This window comes from Microcaecilia unicolor, chromosome 9, assembly GCF_901765095.1.
Source record: "Microcaecilia unicolor chromosome 9, aMicUni1.1, whole genome shotgun sequence".
Classification (NCBI taxonomy): Eukaryota; Metazoa; Chordata; class Amphibia; order Gymnophiona; family Siphonopidae; genus Microcaecilia; species Microcaecilia unicolor.
In genome coordinates, this window is record NC_044039.1 from 144,123,613 (window position 1) to 144,145,970 (window position 22,358).

The following is a 22,358-nucleotide window of genomic DNA, read 5'->3' on the forward strand; positions in this document are numbered from 1 at the left end:
CAGCTGCTTCCCTGTGGGGAACAGTTCTTTGATTGACCCTTTTCCATCTACCTGAGAGCAGAGGAGAACACAAATGGTCACTCAGCACAGTTACTGGACAATACTGAAATTATCAGAAGGCCAAAACCAACCTGATTCTTGGCTTCCATGTATGTTTTCTCCTCCTGTAAAGAGCCAATGCAATAGAACGTGCGCAAAAAAAAGTTGTTTGACTGCTGGCTTAAAAGCATATGGCTCAGACAGTTAGTCTGAAACAGTAGTTTTCAGCCCAGTCTTCAGGACACCCACCATGAACATACACAACAGCCAAAGATTTGGGGTACTTCATTTTTCAAATAAATGTTATTTTTCTTAATAAGTATTTTACTGATTTACAGTAGGCTTGTCCAAGTTCAGTCTCCAAGGGCCACAAACAGGTTGGGTTTCCAGGTTAGCGCTAATGAATATGCATGAGGTAGTAGTAATATTCTGTTAGGTGAAATGTTGTGCTTTAATACGGTTTTTATAGGGTTTACTTTTATTATTTGGAGGGGGGGGGGGGGGGTAATCTCAGGTTTTAACGATTTCTGTGTCTCATTGGATCATTCCTATACAGGCAATAACCCCTACCGGTTTTTAGGGAATCTGAAAATTTGCATAATCTGATTGATAGCTCATTAGCTATAAAATACTACTAATAATAATAATTAGCAATGCCAAATCAAATTACAACTTTTATCCGTGGAAGAAGATACGATAGGGTTATTAAAAATCAGCCCCCTTTGCGGATACCGGCAAAACTGAGCGGGAATTATTTGTCCAGTGATCCTGAAGCAGAATAAGCGAACTCGAAACGTTGGCCGCCGTTGATCATGGTCAAAGTCAACAAGAAAACACAGATCGATTTTCTATTGAGCCAAGTCTATTTAAATATTGATTAGCCAAATACACAAGTTTTTTTTTAAGTATTAAGAAGAAAGATTTCATACGGAGGTTTTTTGGCCGATGATGAGGAAGTCCAACCCCCTATTGACTTCTCTATATGTCAAGGGGTTTCTCGAGGCCTTTTCCTCCTAAGACAAAAAAAGAGTACTTGCTAGAAGAAATTTCTTTGAGTACCTGTTACTTATTTACTTTTCATCTGACTGATCTAGGTATCTCACCCCCACATTTACTCTTTAATTATGGTTTAGCTAATGGCTTGTTTCCAATATCTTGGGGGGAAAATTGTACTCACCTGAATTCCTAAAAATTATAGACAACTTTCAATCTGTGAACAACTATTGACACGTAGACTCTATCCCGCTATTTGTAAAGATGATTAAGGGATATGTGGTCAGATTGTTGGATGATTATTTGATACGATCATGTTATTTTACACAATTCTCAATCTGGATTTAGAAAAAAAATCATAGATACAGAAACGGTGGTATGTGCTTTGATTACACAAGGCAGAGGTCAGAACGCTATCATCATTCAGTTCGACCTCTCCTCAGCATGTGATTTGGTCGACATGATCTTTTGTTAGGCATCTAATGAATTTGTGCTATCTTGGTTAAGGGCTTTTTGGCTATGCAAAGTTATAGGGTGAAAAGAGATGCTAATATTTCTACGAGTTGGAAGTCAGGTTGTGGTGTTCCCAGGTGCAGCTTTGCCTTTTTTGTTTAATGTTTTGCTTCAACCCTTGGGTAAGGTATTGGAACAAATACAAATTACATTTTATATATATGTAAATATTACTTTATTATTACCAGTTTGAAAAGATTGGCTTTTCACTCTGTCTGATATAACGAGCGCTGTTCAATTAATTGAACATTGGATCACCAGTAATTATGTGAAATGAACCAGGAAATAAACAAGTTTTTATGGCTAGGATCTCCAAAATCTGAATTTTCACAGAGTTTTTCTATTGGTTTCCTATAATTTGTTTTTGAGAATTCATCAGGAATTTTTAGGAGTTGAGGTTGATAGTTATCGACTTTTTCTGGACATATAAAAATTAATATAGAAATCTTTTCACGTGATGCAAAGTTAAGGACAATTTGTACATTTTTTGGGTTTGCTGAATTTAGATTGTTGGTTCAGGTGATGGCTCTGTCTAGAGTAGATTACTACAACACTGTATATGTAGGTTGTCTAAGAACTTCAGTTAACAGAATTCAGGTGCTGCAGAATACAGCGGTTCGATTAATATCTCTGCCTCTAGATATGAATTTGCTGTTCTACTCTTGAAGAAGTTGCACTGGCTCTCTATGCAAGCCAGAGCCCAGTTTAAGATTTGTACTCTTATTTATAAGATCTTAAAAGGCTCAGTGCCCTTTTATCTTTGTGACTGGGCTAGTGTACTTCATATTAAGTCTTTTTATAGTATTCATAATTTAATGCGTTTGCATTTTCCATCTGTTAGGACAACTGAAATATAGGTCCATATTTGATTCTTCTGTTATTATCAATCAGTGGTATCTTGAAATTGTTTACCCTTGGGAATTCACCAGTGCTTTTTTTTGTAGAAAAAAGGTGCCGGTACTCATTATGGGCTGGGTCACCACATATGGCTCCACCCCTATGATAGCCACACCCCCTATACAGCCATGGCGCATATAAACAGACATCATTGAAAATATTACAGTACTATAGGAGAAAAAAATAACGTGATTTTTTTTTCATTATAAATAATCTCTGTAAGCTCTTACAGCTCCAGTATACCCAGTGCAAAATAAGACAGCCAATGTAAATTCTCAAATTGGACATATTACAAACACTAAAATGAAAAAAAATGATTTTTTTTCTACCTTTGTTGTCTGGTGACTGTTTTTCTTTCCATATTGGTCCCAGTCTGTGATTCTCCTTTCCTTTGTTTTCGCTTAACTCTTCTGTGCCATTTGTCATTTTTCTCTCCTTTTCTTTGCTTTCTTCAATATTTTTCAGGCTCTCTCTCTGTCCAGATTTAATTCATTCTTACTATCCATTCTTTAATTTCCTTCATCTACCTGTGGCTTTTCATCTTTTCCTAACCCTTGTTCTCCCATGCCCCTTATTCTCCAGTCTTTCTCTATTCCCCTTTTCCATCCAGCAGCTCTGCTTTCTCTCCCCATCCTTCCAGTGTCTCCCCTATTCTTTCTGCATTTTCCATCCAGCGTCTTCCTCTTTTCTCCTATCCTTCCGTTTTCCCTCTCTCTCCCCATCCTTCCATCTGTTTTCCCTCTCTCCCATCCTTCCATCTGTTTTTCCCTTTTCCCCAATCCTTCCATCTGTGTTTTTCCCTCTCTCCCATCCTTCCATAGTGTTTTCCCCTCTCTCCCCAATCACTTTCATCTGTTCTTCACCTCTCTACCCAATTCCTTCCATCTGTTTTTCCCCTCTCTCTCCCCAATCCTGTCCATCTGTTTTGTCCCCTCTCTCTCCCCAATCCTTCCATCTGTTTTGCCCCTCTCTCTCCCCCATCCATCTCCCTCTGTTTTTTTCCTCTTTCTCTCTTTCCCCATTCCTTCAATCTTTTTTCCCCTCTCTCCCCAATCTTCCATCTGTTTTTCCCTCTCTCTCCCCATCCTTCCATCTGTTTTCCCCCTCTCTCTCCCCCCAATCCTTCCCTCTGTTGTTTTCCCTCTTTCTCTCTCTCCCCAATCCTTCCCTCTGTTTTCCCTCTCTCCCCAATCCTTCCCTCTTTCTCTCTCCCCAATCCTTCCCTCTGTGTTTTACCTCTATCATCCCAAATCCCTTCCCTCTGTTGTTTTCTCTCTCTCCCCAAATCCTCCCCTCTGTTGTTTTCCCTCTTTCTCTCTCTACCCAATCCTTCCCTCTGTTGGTTTCCCTCTTTCTCTCTCTCTCCCCAATCCTTCCCTCTGTTGGTTTCCCTCTTTCTCTCTCTCCCCATCCTTCCATCTGTTTTTCCCCTCTCTCCCCAATCCTTCCATCTGTTTTCCCCTCTCTCTCCCCAATCCTTCCCTCTGTTTTTCCCTCTCTCTCCCCATCCTTCCATCTGTTTTCCCTCTCTCTCCCCAATCCTTCCCTCTGTTTCCCCTCTTTCTCCTCTCTCCCCAATCCTTCCCTCTGTTGGTTTCCCTCTTTCTCTCTCTCCCCAATCCTTCCCTCTGTTGGTTTCCCCTCTTCTCTCTCTCCCCAATCCTTCCCTCTGTTGGTTTCCCTCTTTCTCTCTCCCCCCAATCCTTCCCTCTGTTGGTTTCCCTCTTTCTCTCTCTCCCTAATCCTTCCCTCTGTTGGTTTCCCTCTCCCTGCCAAGTTTCCCGCGAACGGCGCGAAGTCGCGACGCACGTGGCACCAGCCCCTATTTCCGGCCGTTGCTGCTTCTCCTGTTGAGCAGCAGCGGCCGCTACACAAAGAAAAAGAAGATTAAAAAAAAAATTGAAACCTGGCTGAAACGCGGCACCCCGGCACTGTAGACAGCCATTAGCCATTGGCTGTTGCCCCGCAGCCACTCCTCCTCTTGCCTCTACGTCACTGCCCCTGGAGGAAGACCCCGGAGGAGCGCAAGTGACGTAGAGGCAAGAGGAGGAGCGGCTGCGGGGCAACAGCCAATGCTAATGGCTGTCTACAGTGCCGGGGTGCCGCGTTTCAGCCAGGTTTGAAGTTTTTTTTTTTTTTAAATCTTTCTCTTTGTGTAGCGGCCGCTGCTGCTCAACAGGAGAAGCAGCAGCGGCCGGAAATGGGGGCTGGCACTGCGTGCGGGACATGGAATCACGGGGCGAGCAAAAAAAAAAGGTGCCGGTACGCCGTACCGTTGCGTACCGGCACAAAAAAAGCACTGGAATTCACACAAATGCTAAACCATTTGATATTTTGAAAAATTCTAAAACTTGGCTATTTGAAACAAATTTTCAACTTAATTAAGCAATTTTAATTATTGTGCAATATGTAATTCCTGACTTTTCACACTGAACTGCTTAGGTATATGCGGGCTAAAAGTGATACATAACATAACATAACATAGTATGCATGCAAATCTATTACGATACCCTGAAAACCAAACCTTGTTTACAGCTCTTAAGGGCTGAACTTTGACAAGCCCGGATTAGGCAACTAACCTCCAACTTTAGGTTAGGGGTTCTCAACCCAGTCCTTGGGACATAGTGTGAGGAATACGGGGACAGGGAAGAAGAGGTCAAGTGGGAAAGGTATAAGGCACAGCAAGAAGAAGGGGAGCCCGCCTACAGGCAAGGGAGAACCCGTTTCCTCACTGAAAGGGACCAGCCAATCTAGGAGGATAGGGAAGTTCTGTCCTCGAGGTACAGGAGTCGGGGTAAAAACTACCCCTCTCATCAGCTCTTGAGGGAGACATAAATTAAGAACTCAGACCGTGATTCTCAGAGAGACCTGAAGGGAGCCCCTCGCAGGGTTAGGGACTTCCCTTCCCAAGAGCCTCCGGAGGGAGCTCTAGGAAAGGCAACTGAAGGTAGCTCGCAATATCAGGTCTGGAACAGGGAGGGGAAGGAGGATGGGAGCTGAGATAATCAGGGGAATGAAGACCAGATGGGGAACAGGTGGGGGGGAAGAGCCCATGGAGTGGCAAGGGGCACAGAAAAGGGAGAAATGGGAATCAGAGGAACCAATGGAGATTGCAGCCCTGGAAAAATCACGGGGGAAGGAATTTGGAAGGGACGTAATTGCATGGCGTGAAGATTTGGTGAGAAAAGGAAAGTGATGGTTATTGTAGAGTTTTTGCTTTCACTAGGGTCAAGGAGGTTTGGTGGTCAAGCGTGGAAACTGATGGGGAAAGGTTGGGACCCTAGAACCCTCCTTGGGGGGGGGTTATAATTGGAAAGGGATACACACTTAAGAGGGGGGTGGGGGGCATTTCTTATGTTTGTGAACTGCTGTGCTTTAAAACTACAGTGCTTTTTGCCATGCTATGTTTTGAACTGCTGTGCTTTAAACTGCGGTGCTTTTTTCCATGCTATGTTTTGAACTGCTGTGCTTTAAAAACTGCGGTGCTTTTTGCCATGCTATGTTTTGAACTGCTGTGCTTTAAACTGCGGTGCTTTTTGCCATGCTATGTTTGGGTTGCTGTACGTTAATCTGCAGTGCTTTTGTTTGAAATATTATGTTTCAAAGTGCTGCGCTACTGAACGACTAGGTTTTTGAATGGAGATATTTAAACAGGGGGAGGGTTTTAAAACTGTAGTGCCTGAAAACTGATATGTATTAAAACTAAGATACATGTGCACTATCGTGCTGTGGAGAGCAGTTGCTCTATTTTTTTCTTCTTTTCTTTTGTCTCCCTTTTGAACTACCCAATTCTGAGGCAGTGGTTTTGGTGGCCCTACCTGGGGGGAGCGGGGAGCGACCGCCTAGAGGATTACAACCCTTTCCTTTGCCATGGTGGGTTGCAGTAAGGGACCAAGGTGAGCCTGTGGAGGACCAGAGCTCGTGCAAGAATGCAGGTGGAAAAAAGACTTCCATGGAGGAGAGCCTTTACAATAGCCGGCCAGTCAGATTTGCAGGATTTCTACAGTGAATATGCATGATATAGATTTGCATGTGTACTACCTCCACTGTATGCAAATCTATTAATTACTGATATACCAAAAACCTGACCTGTTTGCATCCCTCGAGGACTGAACTTGGGCAAGCCTGGTTTATAGCTTTCCATGCTTTTGTTATGATTTTTTTTCTGAAAATATCCATATACAGTCTTTACTTTATTCCAAGAACTTTAGCTGTTACCACTGGTTCTGTCCTGATTTTTGTTTTTAATATGTATGTCACAATTGTGCTCTGGCTAGAAAATGTGTGATAGAGCAGAATTAAAAAATTTTTTAATAAAGAAAGGTCTTGACTTAAAGAGCAACGCAGACAGAATTTTAATAATTTCCCTTCTTACAAACCAAACTGCAGAATCTCACCCTAATCAGATAATAATCCCTCTTGAAGCCCACACAGATGGAGTTCTCACACCATGCCATGGACTTTGGCACATCTGGCACACTGAGGTCCCCCTGAAAGAGAGGGGAAAGAAGGAGAAGTGAGCTGCTGCTGGACCAATGTCATTTCTCTATTCCTGCAAATAAGCTCTCCGCCTATGAAAAAAGGTAAGTAGATGTTAAAAGGAGGGAAGTAATCTCTGAAGCGCCCTTTTTAAAATAAGGAAACTGAAAGTCAGTTGACCAGATCCTCTTATACATGTGCCTTTATGGGACTTTCATAGTGTATAAATAGTATGCTTTATACCGTGTGAGATATACACAGTGGTGTGCTGAAGCTGGATCGCAACAGCCGGTTGTTAGTTTTAAAAAACTTTTTTGAGCCGGTTGTTGAGCCAGGTCAGCTGGGGCAGGAGCAATCCTCCTACACTCCTGCATATGCAGTCTCCATTCTCAGTACCATTCCAACCTCAGTCCCCCCCCCCCCCCCCCCAACCCTGGTGGCCAGTCAAGTGCTTGTGTTTTGGGTACTACTGGCTGCCATCCCGCTCCCTGCATCGCTGCCCTTCTTCAATTTTTCGGGCCACTGACAGCATGAGTAAGGTAAGCACACTGCCTTTTGCGGCCCAGAAGCTCTCCCTCTGCTACAATTTCCTGTTGGTGGGACGCTGTAACAAAGGGAGAGCTTCTGGGCTGCCAAAGGCAGTGTGCTTACCTCACTGACACTGCAGGAGGACTGGAAAATTGAAGAATGGCAGTGGTGCAGGAAGCGAGCGAGTAGTACCGAATCCTGCAAATGGAGAACATGCAAGAAGTGTCACAAGTGGGGGGGGGGGGGGGGGGGGAGGAGAAGAAAAAAAAGCCGCCACATCGCCAGACTGCGAAGGAGGAAGGGGAAGGGAAGGAGAAATTCTAAACCAATGCTGGGGGAAGGGAAGGAGAGAGCTAATCAAGGAGGTTAGATTGAGAACAGGGGATGTCTCTTCATGTTCAAGTGTATAGCGCTGCGTACGTCTAGTAGCACTTTAGAAATGATAAGTAGTAGTAGTCAAAAAAGCTGAAGCCAATTAGGAAAGTCTCCCTTTCCTTCCCCTTTGTGCAGCCATCATCCCCGTTCACCCAAAACAAACCAAGCAAACCCATGAGCTGCTCTATCCACGCTGTCATTCTTTATTGTTAGTAGCATTTTTATTTGATTTCACTTATATTTTCAAATATGCTGGCTTGAGCAGCATAAGGATGTACACAAAGGAAGTATTGGTTTTATCGGTTACAGTAGTAATTAGTTGTAAATAATTGTGTCTTTTGGAAGGGTTGGTTATAGGGACTCCCTGTATTCCTACACAGATGTCTTCACCAAAACAGACATGATGTTATGAGAATCAAGTGCTTAACAATCAGACTTTTTATAAGTACAACTTTTAAAAAACAGATTATTTCGGTTGAGACCTGGGACCATTTAACATCTTTTTTTCCTGTGCCTAGATCAAAAGAAAACAATGGAATGTGGTAACTTGCCCCTTTTGTTTTGTGGAATGCAGTGGCATATTATAAAAATGCTTGTCACAAAACGCCTAGCACCCGGCTGGGGTTACCTCTGCGGCCACCTGGAGGGTCTGTCCCCAGCACTGCTCAGACCCGCCTGCACCTGGGCACTCTATGTCAAGTGTTCAGCGCTGCGTGTGTCTGTTAGAGCTACATAAATGCTATTAGTAGTAGTATATTAGCATCCTTCTCCCACCGACAGGATTCCACTTGCCTCTCAGCTAGTCTCCCAATCTCAAGCTACTTCCCGGTGATTTCTAGGTACTGGGGCCACTCTCTCAGGGGTCCCACAGTTCCTGGAAAACACCCACAGACCCAACACACAAACCACCAGGATTTTTAGTCCAGGACAACAGAGCCAATAAACTAATAGGATTATTGTTACAGTAAAACAGTGAACATTTCAAAAAAACAGGTGAAAAAGTACAGCAAGCAATAATAGATAACGAAAACAAGGATCAACATAAAAACTAACATTTGTTACTACCCGGCCGGGTAGCACCTGGGGAGTTTCAGGCAATTATCTGCTCACAAGGCTTGAACAGGGTCTCAAGACAGAGATGTTTCTCCTCTATACCCCCAAGCTGAGAGGAAAAATCCAGTACCTCCGGGCTAGATTTGAAGTCCAGGACCAATCAGAGCCCAGAGCACCAACTTTGAAAGTATCTGGCCAATGGTACTGCAAGTTCCCTATTTTGCAAAGCTAAATTGAAAATGAAAGTAATCTGCTCTGTAACAGCTTTAAAACTGAAAACAAACACCATCTGCTGGCCAATTAAGAGAAATACACGACATGAAATTTATCACTCACAGGCTTGAAAACCCACTGTTGCGTCACAATGCACTTGCCTTTTTTATTACTAGTATTTCACAGAGAGGTATGGTTATTGTAAACTGAAATCTATTTGGGTGATTTTTATTGTGTATGTTTTATTGTAATCTGCTTAGTTGTTGGCAGAATATAATTTAAATACGTGTAATTGTGGGTTTTATTTTGGGGTAGAAAGTGATCTGGTATACTGCTTACAGAGAATGTGACTGCTCAGTGTTTCTTTTTCTAATTTTGGTACTTTATTCCGTAATTGGTGAGGATTGGTCTGTGTTCCGTGAGTGATCAAGGTGAGAGATTCTGCTGGCATGCAGTGTCTGTGTAGGAATCTTTAACAGTCCAGCTTGTTCCAGTTTCCCTGTATAGGTATATTTTTTTTATTTATTTTGTTACATTTGTATCCCACATTTTCCCACCTTTTTGCAGGCTCAATATGGCTTACATATTACAGTTAACGGCGTTAGCCGGTTCAGGTCTGAACAAATACAAGGTATGAATGAATACAAGGTGATATTATGGTAGATAAGGTACATGTATGGTAGGTACAATTGGGGGGAACTTAGAGGGGGAGAGGGGGGAGGAAGAGTCAGGTAATGTCCATTATGGTCTTTGGTTATATTGTGTCGCAGGTGTCCAGGTATTTTTTTTATGTTGGGTCGGTGGGGTATGCTCTTCTGTACAGGACTGTCTTTAATGCTTTCCGGAAATTTAGGTGGTCTAGCGTAGTTTTTACTGCTTTTGGCAGTGCGTTCCATAATTGTGCGCTTAAGTAGGAAAAGCTGGATGCATATGTGGATTTGTATTTGAGTCCTTTGTTGCTTGGGTAGTGGAGGTTTAGGTAAGATCGTGCAGATCTTGTGGTATTTCTGGTTGGTAGGTCGATAAGGTCTGTCATGCATCCAGGTACCTCGCCGTAAATAATTTTATGAACAGTCATGCAGATTTTGAAAGTGATATGTTCTTTGATTGGTAGCCAGTGCAGTTTTTCTCGGAGTGGTTTGGCGCTGTCGAAACGCGTTTTTCCAAATATAAGCCTGGCTGCTGTGTTTTGGCGGTCTGGAGTTTTTAAATGATTTGATCCTTGCATCCCGCATAGATTCCATTACAGTAGTCTGCTTGGCTTAGTACCATTGATTGTATCAGATTATGAAATATTTCCCTCGGGAAGAATGGTTTCACGTGTTTGAGTTTCCACATTGAGAAAAACATTTTCTTTATGGTGGATTTCACTTGGGTCTCTAGTGAGAGGTTACAGTCGATTGTTACTCCGAGAATTTTCAGGCTGTCTGAGATAGGGAGGGTGTATCCTGGGGTGTTAATGTTTGTGGGTTTGTATGTATTATATTGGGATGAGATGAGGCAGTGTGTTTTTTTCTGTATGGCGTTTTAATTGGAATGCATTTGCCCATGAGTTCATAATGTTTGAGCTGAGTTGGTTGGTGATTTCTGCCAAATCATGTTTTTAGGGCATATATAATGTAAAGTCATCAGCGTAGATAAATGGGTTAAGGCCTTAGGTGGATAAAGTCTTGGCTAGTGGAGTCATCATAAGGTTGAAAAGGATCGGTGATAGTGGTGATCCTTGCGGTACTCTGCAGTCTGGTTTCCACGGTTATGTTTGTTTCTGGTTATGTTTGTTTTTGATTTCACTTGATATGTTCTTGTGGTTAGAAAACCCTTGATCCAATTGAGAGTGCCACCACCGATTCCGAAGTATTCTAGGAGTCTTAGCAGTATGTTGTGGTTAACCATGTCGAACGAACTGGACATGTCAAATTGGAGGAGGAGAATGCTCTTGCCTATTGCTATTTCTTGCTTGAATTTGGTTAGGAGAGTAAGTAGTACTGTTTCAGTGCTGTGTAGGGGTCGGAATCCTGATTGTGACTCATGTAGTTTAGTGAATTTGCTTATGTAGTCATTGAGTTGTTTGGTCACCAGTCCTTCCATTAGTTTGACTACTAATGGGATAGATGCTACTGGGCGGTAGTTGGTAATGTCGTTCGTATGTTTCTTGGTGTCTTGTGGTATTGGGGTGGGCAGGATGTTGCCTTTTTCTTTAGGGTAGATACCATGCTGGAACATGAAGTTTAAGTGGGATGTGAGATCTATTATGAAGCGATGGGGGGCAGATTGTATTAGGTAGCTGGGACAGGTGTCCAGTTGACAGTGGCTGTTGGAGTATTTTTTAATCGCCTGGGTAACTGTGACGGCACTGAGGAGCGCGAAATTTGACCATATTTGATCAGCAGGGTATTCACCAGGGGTTGGGTCTAGACCATTAATGAAGTTATCTATGTCCATGAGGTTCTGAGGTAGGGTTTTGCGTAGGTTTACAATTTTTTCATTCAAATATTTAGCAAAGGTTATCCGCAGATGGGATGTCAGTGTTAACTGTGGTGACCGGCGTTGTGTCTAGTAGTTTGTTCACGAGATGGTATAATTTCTTCGTGCTTTTTGTAGTCCGGTCCAATTTTGGTTTTGTAGTACAACCTTTTGGTCTGCCTTATTGCATATTTGTATTTCCCTTGTATATAGAGTGAGAAATACTCCGACAGTAAATCATATGTCAGATTTAATATCAATAAATTTATTGGGAACAGAATTAGCAGATCGGGATGAATAACAAACATCTTGGATGAATAGCAAACATAAGTTGGCTACAAATACAAGAGGGCAGCAAAAATTAACCAAAGCATTCTGCAAAAATCAACTAGCCATTTGGAATTTACAGTAAAGAATATTGTATGTTTTAATATTATTTGTAAATTGGTTGCTGCCATGTATATCACTTGTACCAATAAAATGTATAATATACTTACGTACATATCTACAGGATGTTTTAGTTTGAGGGATTTTTTTTTAAGAGACAGAGCCCATTGTTAAACATTTACCAGCACACCACTGGATACACATTATTGTAAAACAAACCTTTTTCTAGTAAAAGGTATCTCTGTACGCAACAGAAGTTTACAAACTCTGTTTTACTGAAACTAATGCAGCAGTCATCAATGCTTTCATCAATCACAAGCTTACAGAGTTGAAATGTAGCCTAATGATAGAAAGGAAAAAAAGTCATGATTCAGCTTCCTTGCAGACAGAGAACAGGCTTAGCTTAGTAGAAAATCGTAGGGTACCAACTTACCTGCAGTTCATGGAACTCCCTGTCCTTCCAGAAGAAAAGCTGCAGCTTCTTCCTCACTGCAACGCACATCCTCAGCTCCTCCTCACCTGTATTTGAGTGCTACAAAGATAGACACACACAGCAAAACACATGAAGTCAGAGAAGATATTCTCCGGAACCCACAGCAAAATTAACTGGACACTCTCGGTTCAACCCAACAAAAGATACCATTTCTCATGGGCTTAGCTTAATAATTGGGACTATTCCTTAAAGCAACTATTCAGCCCTAAACAGTAAAAAGGGGGAGGGGTCAATTTACACTAACCATAGGTTTACAAATTTGGCAGTTAGGAGCCTAAATTGGCTATTATGAAAACTGGCTCTGTCTGAGCCTTAAATTTAGGATCCAAGTTTGATTTAGCTCCTATGTTTGGCATCCAAGAAGGCGGGTATTTAACAGAAAGATTTAGGGCAGGGGGAAAACAATTAGGTGCTTAAAACTCATCTTCAGCACTAGGCACCTAAATGGGAATCTAAAGCTGGGCAAATGAACTTCAGGTCTAAAATTAAAGTTTTAGGGGCCTAAGTTTAGGTTAATTTGCAGTCAAAAATGCATGATTCAAATTGGGGGCATTGAAAAAAGTAGAGAAGGCAGACACCCATCCTAGGGAGAGGAGAAGGTGCAAGAGTGTCATAAGACCACCAGCTTTTTGCTAGGACTGCAAGACATCAGCTGACCGGTTCTCAGGGAAGGGACCTCCCAAGTGATGGCAGGTAAACTGAAGGTCAAGAGGCTAAACAATCCCCACCTTCCCTACCACAATATTTCACTACCTAAAGCACTGGTTAGGCTGGCCATGGTCCTGCTTCTAAGTTTGGCCAAAAACCTCCAAAACTGGATACCTAAAAAATGTATGTACAGAGTATTTTTAAAATCTGACTTCTAGATGTCTAGTGATACCAAAGCAGCATGGTAAACTGGAATCACAGAATACAGCCTGGCTGCTTATAGTTTGGGCTGTATTGGAATGAAACATGTATTCAGATAGATTCAGTAGGAAATGACAAGATCAAGATTACAGTAAAGACAATAGTTGCTATTCCCTCTGCATCATAAGATTTACAGCCCACAGATCCAACTTGCCTGCAGGTCACATGTAAACAGAGTTGCTCCTTTTGCTTTGGAGACTGCAGTAATTTGCTGAAACGTCAGCAGGTCATGGACATACACATTACTATCTGCAATAGGAAAAGAATGCATAATTACTGAAGAATGAATGGGAGCTTAGCCGAGTTTAGGTGGCAGAGTCGGTGGTGGGAGGCGGGGCTGGTGGTTGGGAGGCGGAGATAGTGCTGGGCAGACTTATACGGTCTGTGCCAGAGCTGGTGGTGGGGAAGCAGGGATAGTGCTGGGCAGACTTATACGGTCTGTGCCAGAGCTGGTGGTGGGAGGTGGGGCTGGTGGTTGGGAGGTGGGGATAGTGCTGGCCAGACTTATACGGTCTGTGCCCTGAAGAGGACAGGTACAAATAAAAAGTAGCACATATGAATTTATCTTGTTGGACAGACTGGATGGACCATGCAGGTCTTTTTCTGCCTTCATCTACTATGTTACTATGTAAAGGGTCAAAAGAATCTATGAAAACCCTGCAATGCTTAGCTTTTCTTAAAGTGTTAGAGGGATATGATTTTTACCTGTCTTGAAGAACATTTTGGCAGGTACAAAGTTTGAAAATAATTACTTGATTATGTAGAATCTGCTCCCATGCTTTTGGAAGCAGGCTTTTGTGCTTACACAGTAAGAGCATTCAGAAGCCAATGGTTTTGTTTTTTTTCCATTAAATCATATATGAATCTACATGGCTCATGCAACACAACAGGGTTTTTTTTCTCATGTATTCTTAATTATCTGGTTTTGATTCACATGTGTCGGTTCTGTGAGTGCTTGAGCACCCCTAATATTGACAATGCTCCTTGACAGAGTCCAGGGAAAAGTAATTTCTATTGGGTTTAGCACCCCCCTAAACATTTTGAAAAGTTGGCTCCTATGATTTGTTGCAGATCTTAAGAGGGGTGACTATATAGGGAATAATTTTTAATAAAAGGGTGCACATGAAAGTTTCAAAACATGCCTATTTTACAAAAGCAACATAGGTGCCCCTCTGCCTTTACCAAATAGAATAATTACCAGCAGTGCACATTCTCTCATGCAAATTTATACTTGCTTTGAGGTAGCTATATGCATGTAAACAGATATTTTTATAAAAGTATGCTCTGTGCAAACTACGCACTGGGAAAGCCTGTGTGTGCACAGATCATGTACGGTAGGGGTTATCCTTCTGGGTGCCTACTTTGTTATATTGGTAAACTCCTGTGAAAGGGCACAGTAATTAAGGAGTAAAGTGGATTATTGTACGGTATTGTCTAAATGCTGTTTTAAATATTTTTATCGTAATCCATAGAGGACAACTGTTTAGGTGTGCAGAATATGTGTGTACAGAAGTAAAAATAAATAAAATACACTGCACAATTTTAGATAACAACATCTATTTTCCATGTGTAAATGCTCTGCCTTAACCAGTTTCAAATCTAATCCACCATCCTGTGGCCAATCCCCAGGCCACTCATCTTATGACCTTCCTAAATAGACATTATCAAAAGCTTTGCTGAAGCACACCACCACATCCAGCACTCATTCCCAATCTAGTTCTCTGGTTATCTAATCAAAAACAGAGTAAAACGGAGGGTGTGGGATCCACGAAATCACATAGTTTTCACTTCAGAGATATTAACAACACCCCTACAAAATACTTGCAGTCAAGAAATCAAATCACATCTTCTAGACCCCAACCTGATAATAGACAGTTTTTGATGCAAGAAGGGAAAGAGGGTGAGATTTGATATACCGCCTTTCATCAAAGTAGTTTCTATATTATATAGAGGTACTTTTTTTTTTTTATACCTGGGGCAAGGAGAAATTAGGTCTTACCTGATAATTTTCTTTCCATTAGTCCTTCCCACTATTCTAGAACCTGTGGGATAGTTGTGTCCATCAACCAGCAGGTGGAGATAGAGAACTTAAAACTGTGCTGAGACATTTCTCTCTTGGCATCCAGTCCAGCTCCTCAGTATTTAAGTAGACAAGCAGTAAGGCGAAACTCAGAATAAACACAATAACCTTAAACAACTTGCTAACCTAATACTAACCGGATGAGCAAACGTGTGGACAGCTTGTATAAAACAAGAGATATGCAGGAAACACCATGCAAGGTAACAGTCATTATCTGACCCATTACTTTGCACCGATTAACTATATCAGAAACTTCGAGCCACTGGAATAATGGGAAGGACTAATGAAAAGAAAATTATCAGGTAAGATCTAATTTCTCCTTCCATTACATAGCTTCCTACTATTCCAGAACCTGTGGAATGTTTAAAAGTAATCCCTAGAGTGAGTGGGATCCTGATGCCGCCGCCCTGAGGACCAAAGTCCCAAAACTGGCCTCAGAGTGTGCAGCAACTTCCACCCTGCAGTGCTTGGCAAAGGCATGCAGTGTTGACCATATTGCCACCTTGCAAATATCTGCCAGAGACGTGGAAGGGCATAATCGAAAGGGACGCCCAAGTTTTCTTGAGGACATCCTCGCAAAACATCCCAATGGAGGGGCGGGGAAGCCCGTATTATCAAAACAAGATGGACGTCCATCTTTCGTTTTGATAATACAGTCGGGGACGCTCAAATCTTGAAATTTTGGTCGTCCTTAGAGATGGCCATCCCTAGACTTGGTTGTTTCTGATTTTCGGCGATAATGGAAACCAAGGACGCCCATCTCAGAAACGACCAAATGCAAGCCTTTGGTCATGGGAGGAGCCAGCACTTGTAGTACACTGGTCCCCCTGACATGCCAGGACACCAACTGGGCACCCTAGGGGGCACTGCAGTGGGCTTCATAAAATGCTCCCAGGAACACAGCTTCCTTACCTTGTCTGCTGAGCCCCCTAAACCCCACCACCCCCAACTGTACACCACTACCATAGCCCTTACGAGTGAAGGGGGCACCTAGATGTGGGTACAGTGGGTTTCTGGTGGGTTTTGGAGGGCTCGCTGTTTCCTCCACAAATGTAACAGGTAGGGAGAGGGATGGGTCTGAGTCCGCCTGCCTGAAGTGCACTGCACCCACTAAGGCCTATCCCACCAATCCAACATAGGTCCCTGCACCAAGCAACACAGCATAACTAATGATCGTACTGGACAACCTATAATCTTCACTCCCTCGACCCCACCTCATCTGACCACAATATAACTTTGTATCTGCTAACAACCGCACTGGCAAACGCCTCTACGGCACTATGTAAGCCACATTGAGCCTGCAAATAGGTGGGAAAATGTGGGATACAAATGCAATAAATAAATAAATAAATAAATAAAACTGCTCCAGGTATCTGCATACTGCTGCGATGGACCTGAGTATGACATCTGAGGCTGGCAAAAAATATTTTGAAAGATATTTTTTGAGGGTGGGAGGGGGTTAGTGACCACTGGGGGAGTAAGGGGAGGTCATCCCTGATTCTCTCCGGTGGTCATCTGGTCATTTCGGCCAGCTTTTTGTGCCTTGGTCGTAAGAAAAACACGACCAGGTAAAGTCATCCAAGTGCTCGTCAGGGACGCCCTTTTTTTTTTTTCATTATGGGTCGAGGACGTCCATGTGTTAGGCATACCCAAGTCCCGCCCTCGCTACACCTCTGATACGTCCCCTTGAACTTTGACCGTCCCTGTGACGGAAAGCAGTTGGGGACGTCCAAAATCGGCTTTCAATTATACCGATTTGGACGACCCTGTGAGAAGGACGCCCATCTTCCAATTTGGGTCGAAAGATGGGCGTCCTCTCTTTTGAAAATGAGTCCAATAGTAACATAGTAGATGATGGTAGATAAAGACCTGTACGGTCCATCCAGTCTGCCCAACAAGATAAACTCATGGCATAAGGTATGATGTGATACATAGTATGTATACTTGATCTTGATTTGTCTTTGCCATTTTCGGGGCACAGACCATAGAAGTATGCCCGGCACGGGTAAAGGCGAGCCACGGCTCTTCCCACTCTCATTCTCGCATCCAGTGAGACCCAATCTGCTGTAATCTGGTCCTGAATGTCTGGATACATCGGTAAGGTCTTAAAAGGACCTCTAAGCCCCCTCATGATCGACAAAGATGGAATCCCTAACACCAAAGCAGAAGGCTCCTTAATGGAATTTACTATTAGTACCTCAGAAATAAGAGTACCAAGCTCTTCTTTATGAAACAAACTCAGTACTTTCAGATCATCTCTCTCCTCCAACGATGGCGCCTCTGAATAGACCGAAGCCACATCAGATAAGGTGGGAGAAGCAGAGATAGCCTCATCTGCCCACTCCTGGAGGTTTAAACAAGATCTCTTAGGTGCCGGAGGAGCAGCAGGGCAAGAAACTGAAGCACCTTGCAGCAACTCTGACTGTCCCTGTTTCATAAATAGGTGTAAGAGCAATATAAACTCCAGAGAAAAAGATTTCGATGCAGCTGAATGTTCTGTTGGGTCCTGAAGCTGTAAAATGGTAGCTGTGCTCTGTGCATGGCCTGCCACGGCAGCTCCTCATTGCCAATCAGCCCCGACAAAACGGTGCCTGTTCCCACGCTCTCCTGCACCAAATTGTGCATCGGCTCTGCCAGAGAGCCTGAAGACCTCGGCATATTCAGATGCTGAGCCAATCCCAAAGATGTCCTGCTGACAGTTTCCTCCACGTTCCACGGGATTCCTGGCTTGCACTTATTGCAATGCCCCAACGCCAGCTGGCGGGTCCCACAACGGGAACACCGCTTAACTGCCTCCCTGGGAATCGCCATTCACCCTGTCAACAGCGCAGCACAACATGTCCAAAGCGGCAAGTCAGGATCCCTCCCTGCAGCAAGTAGAACTTGCAGCCCTCCAAGCGGTTCTGAGTCAAACTTTATTTGGACTTACCACTGCCAGCTGCTCCTCTCAAGCTCACAGTCTCCACAAGTCTTACCACAGATGAGAAAGGCCGAGGACCAATATTCTGTTCTGTCCCACGTTCTGCAGAAAATCTCTTTAGAGATATAAAATACTGAGGAGCTGGACTGGATGCCAAGAGAGATATCTCTCAGCTCAGTTTTCAGTTCTCTATCTCCACCTGCTGGTTGATGGACACAACTATCCCACAGGTTCTGGAATAATGGGAATCTACAGAATGGAACAGAGGGTTAAGTGACTTGCCCAGAGTCACAAGGAGCTGCAATGGGAATTGAACCCAGTCCTCAGGCTGCTGCATTAATCATTAGGCTACTCGAATACATGCAACTCTGGACTTGTACAGGACCCAGTGAGTGAACAACCCGATTTCAACTTTCCACCATAACTCTTTACTATCATTTCTTTCAGCAAAATGTCCACTAAAATTCCCACTAGTGAAGTCAGACTACGGTGCCTGCAATTTCCAGCCTCCTCACTACCACTTCTATAAAAAGTGACAACATACACCCTTCTCCAATTCCACGGAACCTTTGCCATCCCCAAAGATCTATCATTGCCTTGACTGGTTTCAGTTTGTTGCTGCCTTAGCTGGTGGTCTTGCTGTGTCCTCTTCTTTATGATCCCTGTGCTGTCTAGGGCAGATCTCAGCTATAGACAGCATTTGCTTCTGACCTAGATTCCTGGAGTGATGATTCTTTGCACAAGGGAACTGCGGAAGAGACTGGTTGGAATTCCAATTTGAACTAAATACTCTAATTTAAGAAAGAAAATAATTCTACACTACAAAAGGACATGGGACTGTTCTTTTGTGAAAAATAAAATTAGTGTTTGAGGGTTTTGTTGTGGTTTTTTTTTTTTTACTCTCCTTCAAAATCAGTGTCAGATTCTGAGCAAGTTGAGCTAGGTGGTCTCCCAGGTCCTGAAGAAAATGAAGGGTCAGCGGGGAGCCCAGATCCCAACAGCCAAAAAAGTGGTGCACTGGAAAGGAAACAAAAATGGAGATCCCCAGGCTCCATTTGCTAAAGTCTCAGAAGAATGCATGTTTTGTCGTGTGTGGCCCTTTAGCTCCTGCCATTTTCTTCTATGAACCCTTCATTTGACTGGTCACTACATTACTGTCTAGCCAGCAGCAGACCTAACATGGAGAATGTTCATTGAGGAATCACTAGAGTAAAAAAAAAAAAAAAAAAAAAAAAGGTGGTATGAGAGCATGAGGGATGAGTGTACTGGGGGGAAATTAGGAGGATGGAGGACAGCTGAACGAGCTGGTAAAGGGGGGGGATGTAGAAAAGGTGGGGAAGTTAAAAAAATCATGAGGTTGAGTGAGTGGAGAAGGATACTAGATTGAATAGGATAACACCATCATCCCCAACACACTCCTACACAAACAAAGATCCCATATGCACATCATCCACAGTGCCTACTCTTAAGTGACTGCAGGACTTAAACATGCAAGTTATAGAATCACAAAACATGGTTGAAGATTCCAAGCAATTCTGGACTCATTTTACAGTATAAATAGCCAATTTCTGAAGGATGTGGGTTGGAGTACTGAGATTCTGTCCCATTCTGTATGGACTCCAGACTTCACTCCCATCTAACAGAACTGGTTCAATGATGAGTGAGGGGAACATGATGATACTTGATGGCGAGATTAAGGTTCAGGACCATTACACTCCAGTAGATCATAGTTTCCAGCAGGGGCAGTGACACATATTGGTCTGCTTGGCTCCTCCAACCAAACCTCTGGCCCTAACTCCAAGCTCTCTAATTGTTGATGCCATCTAGTGCAAATTATTGGTTGGACCATGGCCCCATTGGCTAATCCTATTCAGCTGCCTCTTTCCAGGTCATTTCTGTTTGGGACTACCTTACTAGATTGACAAATCACAGGTTCTGCCACTAGAGGCTGACCAATCACCGCTGGAACTGAAACTTTATGCTGGGTTCCCTAGCTTCCCCCTCCTCCTGAATAGCACTCCTCCCTCCCTCCCCCCCATGCACAGATCGCCTCTCTCCTCCCCCCCCGCGCATGGAATGAGCCCTCCTTGAGCCTACCTTCCATCCCATGGTGGTCTAATGAGTAGATGGGGGCAGGAGCAACCCCCATCACTCCTGCCTATATCCTTTTCCACTGTCAAAATTGCCTGGAGTTCTCTGCAGCCATTTTGAGACTGAAGGCAGCACAGGTAGGTGTGACTGGGGAATCACTCCAGTCTGTGCTGGTTCCAATCTCAAAATGGCTGCCATGACCTCCAGCAGCAGTCTCACAAGACTACCTCTAGAGAAAAAGTGACAGCCATTCTGGCAGCATAGAGGACGTGGGCTCAAGCAGATCACCAGGGGATGTAAAGTAAGCGCCGGAGGGGGGGGGTGCTCATTCCATGTGGAGGCAGAGATGAGTTGGGCCCTAGCAGCCAGTTTCAATTTTGGCTTCAGCCGAAACAGAGCAGTATATTTCAGCCACAGGTTCAATTTTGGACAACACAAAAGAAACCAGTTTCAGTCAATCTCTAGCTGCCACAAACTCAAAATACCAGATTCAAGGACTGGCATGCAATAATCAACAATTGTGAAGCATTGTTGTATTGTTTTACTTTTGCACTGGTTGTGGGCTTCCATGTTTAATGACTAAACTCTAACAGGCTAATTTTCAAAGCATAGTACATAGTATTCTATAGAACTTTGTAAGTCTGTGCTTTGAAAATACGTCTAAGTTTGTACTAGTGTTTAACTACATAAAAAAAAAAAAGGTACATAAAGAACTAATTTTACACGGTGCAAGATGTAAGTAGTAAGCTTGTTACATTTTTAGGGACTACAGCCCAACAGTCCTCCAATTAATACTTTATTTTACCACTGGAAGTTCACACTGTAATCTATCTGCAAGTCGATTTGAAGCATAAAAACCATGGCACTGGAACACAACTCTGTTTCACATCTACAAAATGACAAGAAACCTCTATACTTACCTAACAAACTGACAAGGATTTTAAACTGAGGAACAACATGAATCTAAAAAACAAAGACATTTTATTATGTTAAAGCCTTCTCATGCAGGATGAGATAAGAGCCTGGCATTTTAAACTGCAATGCTTAGATAACTGATAAAAAGAATACAGAACATTAAAATGGATTCACAGTTTGAAAAGAAGTCCCATCAATCCTTTTCAAGATTTTAGCAGTCTGCACAACAGAACACCATAAGCTGTACTGAAATATCTTTTTGTTCTTACACATGTAACTCATATTTTTCAACTCGAGTCTGTTTAAGAGACCCAATAAAAGCATAGTGATTCCTCATTTAACTTTTCATAATACAGAAACCTCCATTCATAAGAGTTCTTTGCTACAAGAAACTGCTTGTATCCATCTCACATATAAAGACTTCCAGGATAACCCAAACAATCTGGTTTCAGGCTAAGTCCAAGAAAAATGAGTGTGTCTACCCTGTTAGATCATTTGTTTATACTCATTGCACACCATTTTGATGAGAATCAAATCATTTTTAAACTAAAATACATAAAAATAACACAACCAGACAATGGATTAAAAACAAAAGACAACAGATAATAAATTAAAAAAAAAGACATACACAAAAATAAAATAACGTTCAGACTTTGTCTAAAAACCTTACAGCAATGAAAAATGAAGTCTCAGAAAGAATGAACTATTTATCTGATGAAAATGTAAAAATGAAAGAAATTTCAGCAAAACTTATACAAGACAATACATTGATCCACAGCAGATTGGAGTACTTTGAAAATTACAACAGGAGGCTTAATTTGCGTTTGTTGAACTTTCCAAGAACTTTAGTTTATTCCCCTTTGGAAATTTTCAAACGATATTTGATGGAAAATTTGAAATTTACAGAAGATAAAATACCTCCACTTAATAAAGTATATTATCTGCCAGCAAGAAAATTGAAAGATGGCCCCCAAGAATTGCCACAAATAGAACCTGATTTAAATGTTTTG

At 42.6% G+C, this 22,358-nt stretch overlaps 1 protein-coding gene across 1 annotated transcript in view; it reads right to left on the reverse strand.

Moving 5' to 3' along the window:
• Positions 1-22,358, reverse strand: part of VPS39 (VPS39 subunit of HOPS complex) — a 103,883-nt gene that overhangs the window by 73,817 nt on the left and 7,708 nt on the right. The window contains 5 exon segments of the mRNA XM_030215497.1: positions 1-51; positions 6,840-6,932; positions 12,374-12,472; positions 13,497-13,591; positions 21,354-21,396. Coding sequence (XP_030071357.1) covers positions 1-51; positions 6,840-6,932; positions 12,374-12,472; positions 13,497-13,591; positions 21,354-21,396 — 381 coding nt within the window.